Here is a 12,879-nt window from a genome sequence, read left to right on the forward strand (position 1 = left end):
ATCTAACCTTACTAATTTGCCCCAAGTTTACATCCCTTTCTCACACATTTCCAGGTTAGCACAGATTGGCAAACAAGCACTCAGTCCTGTTGGTTCAACTAGATCTTGAGGTCAGTTGGGAAAAAAGAAAAGTAGTTTTTTTTTTTTTTTTGTTTGCCCCATTTACTGAAATCTGTACTATCTTGCCTACATCTAGCATCTAGTTTTTTTTTTTTTAAGATTGCCTTTGTAATTGTGTGTGTGTGTGTGTGTGTGTGTGTGTGTGATGGGTGCTAAGGATCAGACCTGAGGCTTTATGCATGTTAGACATATGATCTGCCACAGATTCCCAGAAGCCACAGGATGAAAGGGGGCTCCATGAATAGCTGGGAACTAAACAGTGTGGCTGGAGAAAAAGCTAGAAGTAGGCCTGTTGGAGGTCAGGACTGGAATGAGGCAGCACACAGAGGGACAGGGCTCTCACTAGGTGTTGTAGATGCTTACCCTCCTGAATTCAGGAAGCCACCGTGCACACTGAGGAAGGGGTGACAGCCCAGTGCTAATGGCTGTGGCTGTGGGATGTGGCTTTTTTTTTCCTTTTTCTCTTGGAAGCAGAGATCGTAGCTATTTATAAAAATGACACAACGAGTGATATTTTATTTTGTTTTCTTTCTTCCAACATTCAGCTAAAAGATGTTCCTTCTTTAAAATATGTATTTTCATGTGCATAGGTGTTTGGCTTGCATGAATGTCTGTGACGATCAGAAGGTCATTGGAACTGCAGTCACAGATGGTTGTGAGGCCCCATGCGGGTACAGAGAGTTGAACCCAGGTCCCCTGGAAGAGCAGTCCTACTCTCACGCACCGAGTCACCTCTCCAGCCCCAAACTGAAATATTTTCAACATTCGCTGTTTAGCAGGTGCTTTGCTAGGCAGTGGGGCTACAGAGGCAGAAGAGCAACTCTATGCTCGCTGACTTTGTTTCTTTGTTTTCTCTCTCTCTCTCTCTCTCTCTCTCTCTCTCTCTCTCTCTCTCTCTCTTTCCTCCTTCCCTTCCTACCTTCCTCATTTCCTTCCCGCTCTCTCCTTCCCTTTTGTCTTCCTCTTTCTTCCCTTCCTCCTTTCCCTCATTCTCCTCTTTCTCCTTCCCTCCTGCCTCGCTTCCTCCTTCTCGTCTTTCCTCTCTTGAATGTTTGCAACTCTAGAAAGCAACCAGGCTCCGGTGGCCGTGGCAGGCCCCGATAAGGAGCTGGTCTTCCCAGTGCAGAGCGCTACACTGGACGGGAGTCAGAGCAGCGACGATCACGGCATTGTCTGCTACCGCTGGGAGCACATCAGGTAGTGTGTCCGCGTCAGCCATGACCGACAGCGCCCCTTCCCTGGAGGATTGCGTTAAAATGGCAGCTTGAGCTTGTTGAGTCAAGATTTAAGCAAAGAGTGAGTGGGCCGTGTTGGTAATAGTATGTATTATAGGAATGGTGGTCCACGCTCATAGTCCTTGCACCAGGAAACTAGGCAGGAAACTCTGGAGTTCAAGGCTAGCCTAAGCTACATAGTGAGACCCCCACCCCCAACTCAAACAAACAAGCAAACAAGGGGGTAGTGTTTGAGGGAAGATGGACATGGGTTGGCAGTGGAGGAAGTGGAGCCCAGCATAGGTGGATGAGGCTGGCTTGGTGTGAGGTGAACTTCCTGGTAAAAGAGATGTAGTCTATCTGCACCCAACCAACATGGAACAGATGTACTGAGTTCAAGGTGAAATTCGTATTATAACAGTGCCCGAGCTTTTCCCTAGTGGGTCTCAGTACTCTGTGGCTTCTGAAGAGGCAACCGGATCATTCTTACTTTTGGTTTATTTCCAGACAGAATTTTACTGTGTAGTCCTGATGGCCCTAGAACTCTATCACAGAGATTTACCTGCCTCTGACTGTCCTCTACCTCCCAAGTTCCGGGATTAAAGGCACAGTTGGCCAGATCCCTGTTTTAAAGTTGGAAAACTCAAGCTTGAAGAAACCCGTGAGGCTGAATAGCTAAGATTACTCAGACAGGAGGAGGCTGTGTAGAGACACAAACCTGCATCTGCCTAACAACCAAGTCTAGGGACTTCCTGACTGGGCCTAATGGCAGGCCATCTGGCTCATGCCTCCTCTTCCATGTATGACTTGAAGTAAGATAAGAAGTTAACCAAGTTTCATTCAAAGAAGAAATGGAGGCTGGGCAGGGTGGCACACACCTGTAATCTCAGCACTTTGGAGGCTGAAGCAGAAAGCTCATCATGAGTTCTAGGCTAACCTGGGCTACAATGGTGAAACCCTCTCTAAAAAAGAAAACAGAAAACAAAATGAACAGTTTCTAAGGTTTTATTTTCTAAAGAGAGATCTTTTCAGTGGCATCTCGATTAAAAAAGAAAAAAAGAAATGAAAACCCTTTCCTAGAACCCAGTACATTATGTTTGAAACACTCGTGCCAAGCTAGAGAGCACGTGTGCATATCAAGTCATCTTAGAACTCCATAGGAGACCAGACGGTTGCTACAGCCAGAAGTAGAGGCACTTGCCAGGGTACGGATCTCACACCCCACCTTTTGTCTACACGTCCTCATTCTGCAGAGGCCCCAGTGCCGTGGAGATGGAGAATGTGGACAAAGCCATAGCCACTGTCACCGGGCTTCAGGTGGGTACCTACCACTTCCGGTTAACCGTCAGAGACCAGCAGGGTCTGAGCAGCACGTCCACCCTCACCGTGGCTGTGAAGAAGGGTGAGTGGACACGGGGACAGGACTTGAGCCTGCCGTGCCTTCCAGCCCCCCAGGACCCCAGCCGGTTAATGATTACCCAGCCATCTTGGTGTTAATGTTGGTGTTCGAACCTGACTGAGCTCTGCCGAGAGGGACCAACCCTTTCCCCTGATGTGACTTCAGTTTTGGGTCTGGCTTGAGGAAGTGTGTAGAGGAAGAAGCCATGAGCCAGTGTTCTCTGCAAGGAAATAGTGTTGCCTTCTGTTTGCCAGGCAGTTTGCTCTGCTGTGACCCTGGTCTCAGAAGATCTCTGTTCAGTGCTCTGCTTTCTCGGAAGCCCGAGGGCAGACGTGTTCAAGTTATGTTCTTTATTTTTATATAGTCGAAGGTTGAAAACTTTTTATTGTATTTTTTTTTATGTATATATGTGGGAGGAGAGTGTGCTTGCCGTGTGAGTGTGTGTGTGTGTGTGTGTGTATGTGAGTGTGTGTGTGAGTGTGTGTATGTGTGTGTGAGTGTATGTGTGCGTATATGTGTTTGTGTGTGTGTGTATTGTACAGTTTTCAGAAAAAATACTTGCTATTGTCTCTCTTCCCGTTGGAATGAGAACTGTTCAATGTCTATATTTATGTCTTATCTCACAGGTATTTGGGGCAGAAAACAATGCTTTGGGGTATCTAAAACAACCTTGGCTGCAGGATGGAACAGTGTGCGTGTTTTCTGACATGCCATCGCTAGTGATTTAAATCAATCTCTTTGCTTTTGTTTTTGTTATGTCTGACTTAGAAAATAATAGTCCTCCCAGAGCCCAGGCTGGTGGCAGACATGTTCTTACACTTCCCAATAATTCCATTACTTTGGATGGTTCAAGGTCTACTGATGACCGAGGAATCGTGTCCTATCTGTGGATCCGGGACGGCCAGAGTCCAGCTGCGGGGGTGAGTACTTAACAGGCGGTGCCCTCAGCTACGTGCACTGCATCCAGATTAGTCAGTGCCGTCTGAAACCAGGACCAAGGTGCCAGCCAGCTACCGTTGGTAAGGGATCTCTTTCTGGGTCCTGGATGGCCACCTGCTTACTACATCTTCCAGTGGCAGAGGAGAGGAAGGAGGGAAGAGACGGGGACTGCTCTCATGTCTTCTCTATGAGGACTGTGGGTTGGGCTCCACTCCTGTAGCCTCATTTAACTTTAATTACCTCCTCCTAGGTTCTAACTTTAGATCGAGTTGCAGATAGAACTTGATCATGTGGTTTCGTCTTACTGTCTCATCTCCCAGATGAGATGCTGGAGACACCAGGCTGCTGTTAGGTAGAAGCAAAGCTGACGACCATTTCCTGATCTGACTTTGGGTAGGACAGCAAACTATGCAGGTGTGTCCAATCCACAGCACCCGAGCCTCCTGTGTCCCAGAGTAGCTGTGAATGCAGCCCAACACATTTGTAGATGACGCCATGATGTCACAATGTCAGAAGATTGGCACCATGAGGGACATGGAAGCTAAGCTTTTCAGTGGCCCTTCTACTCCTCAGCTTCCCATTTTAGTTTTCTTCCTCCATGTATCGGGTGTGTCAGAGGCACGGGGATTCCTGTTTCCACGTCACAGGGGCAGAGAGTGAAATACAGAGGTGAAAGTGACTTAGCCTTAAACCAAACAAACCCAGACATTTAGCTTTTGGATCACACTGGATCACACTCCCTCTTAGGTTGTAGATCTGTATTCATCTCCTTTTCTCTCCATTGCTAAGGGCTTGAGATCTACAGAGGCTCTCCTGTAGATACACCAAAGGCATGCTTACAGGGAAGGGACTGGAAAGACCCTGTACATTCTAAAGTACTCCTAGACTGAATTAAGTTCAGCTAGATGGTAGGTTAGCTTCTAAACAAAATAGCAGGGTGGCTCTGTTCAGATTCCTGACTTTTTGTTGCCATCCATTCTGGTCAGCAAAGTACAGACAAAAAGAAAAAAAAATGTCCAAAAGATTTGTCTCTAACTCTCTGGAGCTATGGGGCCATAGGATGAATGTGTAGCCTACCAAGGCTCTGGGGTCACTTGAGAAGATGAATATGCTGTGCTGTGAGGGGACCTGAGGTGAGAGCATTATAAAACTATATTAGGCGATAAGTCTATAAAACTCCATGTTTTGCCATGGAGGTTTCAACTCAGGCTCACCAATCTCCCTCCGCTGGTTAACCATTTGGTAATTCCTGGAAAGTTCAGTTTACTGCGTCTCCTCTCGCCTGGGTCTTTGCAACCCCTGGTGCTCCACATTCAAAACCTCAGCCCTGTTCCCTCTTTCTCCCCTCTTCCCTCCTCCCTCCTCCCTCCCCCATCCCCCCAGCCATATAAGTCATACATACCTGAAAGCAAGGAACTCAGAGCTTCGAGCTCCACAGAGGCCCAGAAACTGGGTACAAGGCTGACAGCTGCCCTGTGGATCCCTTTACTTCCCAGGATGTCATTGGAGGCTCTGACAATGGTGCAGCTCTGCAGCTCACCAACCTGGTGGAAGGAATCTACACGTTTCACTTGCTCGTCACTGACAGTCAGGGGGCCTCGGACTCAGATACGGTCACTGTGGAGGTGCTGCCAGGTACTGAGCTGATGTCACCGGGATGGGAGCCATCTGCGCCTCGCTTCTGCTCTTGGTCACTCTGTGTGTGTGTGTGTGTGTGTGTGTGTGTGTGTGTGTGTGTATGTGTGTGTGTGTGTGTGTGTGTCTGTCTGTCTGTCTGTCTATGATTTCATGCACATGAATGTAGTGTCCTCGGAGGCCCGAAGAGGGTGTGAGACCCTTTAGAACTGGAGTTGTACGCAGTTATGAACCACTGGATGTGGGGTGCTGGAACTGAACATAGGTCCCCTGGAAGAGCAGTATGGGATCATAACCACAGAGCCATCTTTCTAGCCCACTTTAAAAAAAGGATTTATTTATTTATTTAATGCATATGAGTACACTGTCGCTGTCTTCAGACACGCCTGAAGAGGGCATCAGGTCTCATTACAGATGGTTGTGAGCCACCATGTGGTTGCTGAAACTCAGGACCTCTGGAAGAGCAGACAGTGCTCTTAACCACTGAGCCATCTCTCCCGCCCCTCTAGCCCACTTTAGGATTTTTTTCTGTGCTTTCCTCTACACCACCAGGTGCATCCCAACTTATACCTCATCCTTAAGAATTATATCTGGCAGGAAGCTTCTGCTTTCCTGATGAAGTGAACACAGTCAGAGTGAGGGAGCACAGCCTCAGTGAGGTGGGCATAGGCATCCGGAGTGTAAACTGGCCTGCTCACACCCAGGAGCGGCAGGGCAATGTTCTCAGGTCCTGTGGAAGTGTGTGAGGTGCCTGGGATTCAAAGGACCCAGAAGGCACAGCTGGTTATCTTGAGATAACCAAGTAGCATAAAACTGGAAAAAAATGCTTCAGAGTGGCTTCTGTGGTACCCCCTTCCCCTCCCTTTTCTTTCCTTCCTTCTTTCTCTTTTCTTTTTTATTTTTCATGTTAGATGGGGGTCTCATGTGGCCCAAATTGGCTTTGAACTCATCGTGTGGCAAGGATGACTTTGAGCTTCTGATCCTCTTGCCTCACGGCCCCAAGTGCTGCTATTTCAGGAGTGTGTTAACACACCCACCTCTTTGCTATTAAAATGATCTGAGTCCTAAAAGCTAAATATGCAACATACACAAGAGTTATTTTAAACTTTTATTTGCTTATTTTGACCTTACTTTTGCTGTGCTAGGCACAGAGCCTAGGTACTATGGGCACAGGGCCAGCACCCTTTTCTGAGCCACATGCCCAGGCTGGCTTTGAACCCTCTACAGACCCACACTTTGTCAAACCTGTGATCTCCCATGAAAACCCTGTGTTCTCTCTCCTCAGACCCCAGGAAGGATGGCCTGGTGGAGTTGATCCTGCAGGTTGGTGTCGAGCAGCTGACAGAGCAGCAGAAGGAAACTCTAGTGAGGCAGCTGGCTGGGCTTCTGAATGTGCTAGACTCGGACGTGAAGGTGTCGAAGATCCAGGCTCACACAGATGTCAGGTATGGGGCTGCAGGTGTCACGTGTGGGTCCCCACTGGGCCTCACTCCCGTGTTAAGTTTGCTGCAGGCCTCTTCAGCCCTCTCCCCGGACATCATCCCCCTTGCTGTCTTCTTGTTCACGTTTTATCACATTCTCACTCCTCTGTTTTTTTCCTCTAAGAGAAGAGAAAGAACAGTTTGTTCTAGGCCCGCCCCTCAGGTCCTGGGAAAGGTTTGTTGGCAAAGGAGAATGTTCTGAATGAAAGGGTTAGGGCATGTCAAAGGGAGAAGACATTTTGTCCTGCTAGCTTCTGAGGGACATGTAAATGGCCTGGGACTTGTGAGGAAGTTGTGCTTTGCAGATACTTCTCTGTGTGAAGTATTCGCTGTCTTCAAAGAGTATACTCAGCCCTTTAATCTCACAAGATTTTTTTTTTTTTGTATTTAATTGTTTTATTTTTAAAGCCCACTAAACCAGCACCAGCACAAGGCAGGAAAATAGAAAGTATGGCAGGATTTAAACCCACCATTGCTTTGAGGTTCATTTTGTAGTGATTGTTGGCTTTTATGTCCAGGTTGGCTTTCCAGAGAATTGAAATTTACTTAGAAAAACGACGAATGAAAACATAGTCTAATTAACTAATTATGGTGCTACAGATGGAAGCCAGGGGCTTGTGCATGCGAAATAAGCATCCTACCATTGAAATTGCTCAGCAAGCTAGAATATAAACCTTCCGGAGGCCCAGTGCTTCCCAGTGCTTCCCAGTGCTTCCCAGTGCTTCCCAGTTCTCATATTGGGCAGCCTACAACCTCGTAACTCCAGATCTAGGGTAGCCAAAGACCTCTTCTGGACTCTATGAGAAGTTTGTGTATACATGTGCGTGTGTGCGTGCCACCCCCCCACATGCACGTAATAAAAAATTTTTAACTAAAATCTTAAAAATAAAAGATCCATATAGTTATGCCAGAAACTGTAAAAAAAGATTTTGAGAAAGTCCAGCATCCCTTCATGGTGAAAACACTTTTGGGCGTAGACAGATAAGGAGAACTCACCCCTCTCTGGGGCACTGAGCAAGTGCTAACTGCTGTTAAAATCATGAGAAATTCTTAAGTCCTTGCTGTAAGCACTCATCCTGGTGCTCAACTTTCTGTAAGCAAACATGCCACATGTGGGACCATCTGACTCTCTAACTGGAAGATTTTGCAGCCTTAACTGCTTTGGACTAAAGGGCTATCGTCAAACAGTTGTCTGGACTATACTCACAGGACACTAGCCATCTTGGATGCTTTGAGCTAACGATACAAAGGTAACATTGGATTTCTCTGGCTTCTGCAGGCATAGCCTTAGCCAGGGTTGTTAGAAACAGTTTGTACCAAACATTGGGCTACTACACGTTGTAATGCTTTGAATATTATTGGTCCTCATAAATTCATGTGTTTGAATGCACGGTCCATAGGGAGTAGCACTTGTAGGAGGTGTGGCTTGTTAGAGTAGGTGTGGCTTTGTTGGAGGAAGTGTGTCACGGTGGGAGTGGGTCTTTGAGGTCTCATATGCTCAATCCAAGTTCAGGGTGGCTTTGTCTTTTCCTGCTGCCTGTGGATCCAGACATAGAGCTCCCAGCTCCTTCTCCAGCATCATGTCTTCCTGCACGCTGCCACGCTTCTGGTCATGATGATAATGTACTAAACCTCCGAACTATAAGCCAGCCCTAATTAAATGTATCCTTTATAAGAGTTGCCATGGTCATGGTGTCTCTTCACAGCAGTAAACCCCTAACTAAGACACAAGATAAGATTGTTAAGGAGAATGTCAACGTGATCTAAAACAATCAGCTAAAAGATGACCATCTGGATATATGTATTTTTTAAGGTTTATTTATTTTATTTATATGAGTTTACTGTAGCTGTCTTCAGGCACACCAGAAGAGGGCACTAGATCCCATTACAGATGGTTGTGAGCCACCATGTGGTTTTGGGAATTTAACTCAGGACCTCTGGAAGAGCAGTTAGTGTTCTTAACCGCTGAGCCATCTCTCCAGCCCCTGGATATATCTGTTGAATAATTGTTTTTATTAGGTTTATTGAGATGGGAAGACCACTGTGGATGGCACCATTCCCTAGGCAGAGGATTCCAGTCTGTATAAAAAGGAGAAAGTGAACTGAACATAGGAGTTCATTCTTTTCTACATTTGAACTGTGGATGTAGCATGACCAGCTGCCCCAAGCTCTTGCTACCAGGACTTTCTCAAACCATAAGTCAAAATGACCCCATTTTCCTTTACGATTCTTTTGCCATGACAATAGGAAAAGAACCTAGACAGAATATCAGTACCAGGAGTAATGTGATGATAAAGCTGACCATGTGGTTCATTGGTTTTTGGAACTTGTTTGTGGAAAGAATATGTAAGAATTTGGAACTCTGGGGTAGAAAAGCTCTATGATACTATAAGCAAAGCTTAGGGGACAAGAATGTTGAAAGACACATGGACAGTGGACAGATACCTGGCTCATGAGGTTTTAGAAGAACCCTATCAGGACTTGGGATAGGGCCCATTCATGTAATGTTTTTCCAAGAGTTTAGTTTAACTCTTCTCATGTCCTGCAAACTTGGATGGAATTGAATTTAAAACTAACAGACTAATTTTTTAGGCAGAGGAAATTTGAGGTCAAGAGAGTATTCAAAGCTTGTATTGAAAAGACCTCTGGTCTCAACATACATGCACACACCTACATACATATCTGCACATGCACCTGCACATGAACACCTGCACACACACACACACACACACACACACACACACACACACACACATACACACACACACAGTACAAACAAGAAAGAATGCCAGGGAATAAAGAGGCATCTACAAGCCCAGTGCCAAGGAACACCAAGGAAGCTGAGAGAAAGATGTGGAACATATCTGTCTACTGAATACCAGAGAGCACATTACCAACATTTTGATTTGAGGCTTTGGCTGTCTAGAACCACGAGACAAGAGATTGCTGTTGTTTTCAGCAACTAAGTCGTGGAACTATTTTCAGGAGTCCTGGGACAGATCTATGTGTTTCTCTAGAGAAGAGCACAGGAAAATATGTTCACCATATTAAGGAAATTGTTAGCCTTTCCTGCTCGGATGGAAAGCTATCCTGCGACTTTGGAGCCCAGGAACCACACAGCTCTGAAGTGAGTTAGTCCCAATGGATGGGCATCCTGAGACATGGGAGCTCAGGAACCACACAGCTCTGGAGGAAGCCTCCTCAGCAGGGGCACTGCAGCTGGGGGAGGGCATCCCCAGCTGAGCCTATGAGCTCAGGAGCCTCAGCCCTGCTCCACTTTTTTCTTTCTTTCCTCCTTTTCATTGCTTGTTGGTTTCTTCTGGCAAGAGTCACACTAGGAAGTTAATCTCATAAAAGAGATTTATGGGAGGGTCCATGGTGTGGCAGGATGAATCCAGGATTGGCTACATCTTGCTTCCAAGATATCAGGGAACTGAGCAACACTTACATAGGATTTCTTAGGGGGAGGGGCCTGGCTGCTGAAGCTCCTCAGGAAGGGGTGGGGTAGGGGCACTCTTCTGACTTCAGAGTTTACAAAGTTTACAAAGTACACAGACACAGAGTTTACAAAGGGAGTCCATAGCAGGCAAGTCTTTCCCTGTGCTTGAGTCAATATGAATAGGCAACAGTAATACCAAGCAAAGCTACTTCCAGGGCCAAAAAGATAGCTTAGCAGGGTGGGGCTGCCTGCCACCAAGCCTGAGTTCAGTCATCAGGACTCCCATAGTGCAGCACACACACACACACACACACACACACACACACACACACACACACACACACCTCTTATTGCTTTACTATAAAATGGCTATAATCTAGAGGTTAGACCATAGCAACTGTTCAGACCATGGTGTGTTGCTGGCACAGTTATAAAATGCACAGACACTGTGAAAAAGGAATTCTATAGAATTAGTTATCTATGCAATTATTGAGGGGAATAAAAATCTCACGTCTACATTAAAAAGTATCTATGGCAGAAAGAGAGACCTGTCCTCTGACTTCCACACATGGCCCCTGTGCGCATCCCCACCCCCAACACACATTCAAATGAATATAAGGGGACGGAGCTAGTTGTAGCCGCTTTCCTGTTGTGATGAAATACCGAGGGGTGCGGGAAGCGATTTATGGAAGGAAGAGCCTATCTCAGGCTTACGGTTCCAGAGGGTCTCCCGGCAGCGGGCAGGAGCTGGAGCAGGAAGCTGAGCACTCCCATCTTCAACCACGACATACAGCAGGAGTGGCCCGAGGTGGAGTTGGCTATAAATCTCACAGCCTGCCCTCAGAGGCGTACTTCCTTCTAGCAAGGCCGAACCACTCAAACCCCCAAACAGCATTCCCAACTAAGACCATTGTTCTCAAATATGTGAGCCCACCAGGAGCATTCTTATCCAACCTACAACCTACAACCGTGGTTGAATGGTGGTTGGAGGGCAGGGATGGGTTGAGGAAGGATCCTCGGGGCTGGCTGCCTAGCCTAGCCTAATCAAGGAGCCCCAGGCCTCTAGTGAGAGACCCAGTCTCAGGGTCTGTCAAGGTGGCCCAGGAATTAAGAGTACTGGCCGCCTTTCAGAGGACCTGGTCTTGTTCCCCAGTACCCACAAGGCAGCTGACAACTCTGTAACTCCAGCCCTAGGGAATCTGATGCCCAATTCAGGCCTCGGTGGGCACCAGGCACACAAGCGGCACACAGATTGTTATGTCGGTGACCACATGTAACCACATACATAAAACAAATGCATAAATAAGTAAATCTCCCCTGTCCCCCCTTTTTAAAGAAAGACTGTTTTATAAAATAAGCTAGATAGATGTCTTCTGAAGAATGATACCCAAAGATGATTATTTAAATATGCACAGAAAAACTATGTACACACATACATACACACACAGAATGGAATATTATTTGGCAAGAAAAATGAATCCTATCACAGAGCTGTAGCAGTCTTCCTTTTCAACTGCACAGGCCAGGTGGCCAAGGTGATACGTCATGCTGGACACTGTCTAATGATGTGACTGTCCCCTCTTGTCTCTTCTACAGCACTGTGATTGTGTTTTATGTACAGAATGGGTCACCTTCCAGGGTTCTCGGAGCTGCTGATGTAGCCCGGAATCTGCACAAACGGCTTTCCAAGGAGAGGGAGGCTTTCCTGCTCTTCAAGGTGCTGCGGATAGACACAGCAGGTACTTCTTCCACAGAGATATTCTAATACAACAGTCAGGCGTGCTGATCATGGGTGCGTTTTCTAGGCACAGCGTGGACATGGCTGTAGTGTGAATGTAAGATGTCTCCTGTAGTCTCTTTGAACACTTGGATCCCAGCTGGTGGTACTGCTTGGATTACGGAACTTTCAGGAGGTGGAGGAGGTAGAGGGTGGGGGGGGGGGGCGAATCTTGTGGTTTCCAGCCCAGCCTCAGGCACACTCCTGACCTCCTAACCCTGTCTACTTTTCCTGCTCCCTCACTGTAGAGAAAGTGACCAGGTGCCTCTCAAACCTGTAGCTATGCCTCCTTTGCCATAATGAACTGTATTCCTTTGAAATGCAAGCCCTTCTCCATTTTATCTACATTTCAAATGTTATCCCCTTTCCTGGTGTCCCCTCTAGAACTTCCTTATCCCATCCTCTCTCCCCCTGCCTCTAGGAGGGTGCTCCCTCCCTCTCCCTCACCCACTCCTCCTTCCCGCTTCCTGGTCCTGACATTCCCCTACAGGGACATCGAGCCTTTCCAAGACCAAGAGCCTCTCCTCCCACTGATGCCCAACAGGGCCATCCTCTGCTACATATGCGGCTGGAGCCATGGGTCCCTCCATGTGTACTCTTTGGTTGGTGGTTTAGTCCCTGGGAGCTCTGGGGTGTCTGGTTGGTTGGTATTGTTCTTCCTATGAGGTTGCAGCCCCCTTCAGCTCCTTCAGTCCTTTAACTCCTCCATTGGGGTCCCTGTGCTCAGTCCAGTGGTTGGCTGTGAGCATCCGTCCCTGTATTTGTCATGCTCTGTCAGAGCCTCTCAGGAAACAGCTCTATCGGGCTCCTGTCAGCCCTTCTCCTTTAAGTTCAGGAGTGTGGCCACAGAAACAAGAAAGATTATCTAATACAGG

At 47.1% G+C, this 12,879-nt stretch overlaps 1 protein-coding gene across 1 annotated transcript in view; it reads left to right on the forward strand.

The window, feature by feature from the left end:
• Positions 1–12,879, forward strand: part of KIAA0319 — a gene marked incomplete at its 5' end in the record, with an annotated part of 42,454 nt that overhangs the window by 17,968 nt on the left and 11,607 nt on the right. Inside the window, 6 exons of the mRNA XM_080917952.1 lie at positions 1,185–1,317; positions 2,588–2,736; positions 3,502–3,653; positions 5,169–5,307; positions 6,593–6,752; positions 11,824–11,966. Coding sequence (XP_080774078.1) covers positions 1,185–1,317; positions 2,588–2,736; positions 3,502–3,653; positions 5,169–5,307; positions 6,593–6,752; positions 11,824–11,966 — 876 coding nt within the window. The remainder of the gene's footprint in view (positions 1–1,184; positions 1,318–2,587; positions 2,737–3,501; positions 3,654–5,168; positions 5,308–6,592; positions 6,753–11,823; positions 11,967–12,879) is intronic.

Source organism: Micromys minutus, assembly GCF_963924665.1.
Source record: "Micromys minutus genome assembly, chromosome: 6".
NCBI lineage: Eukaryota > Metazoa > Chordata > Mammalia > Rodentia > Muridae > Micromys > Micromys minutus.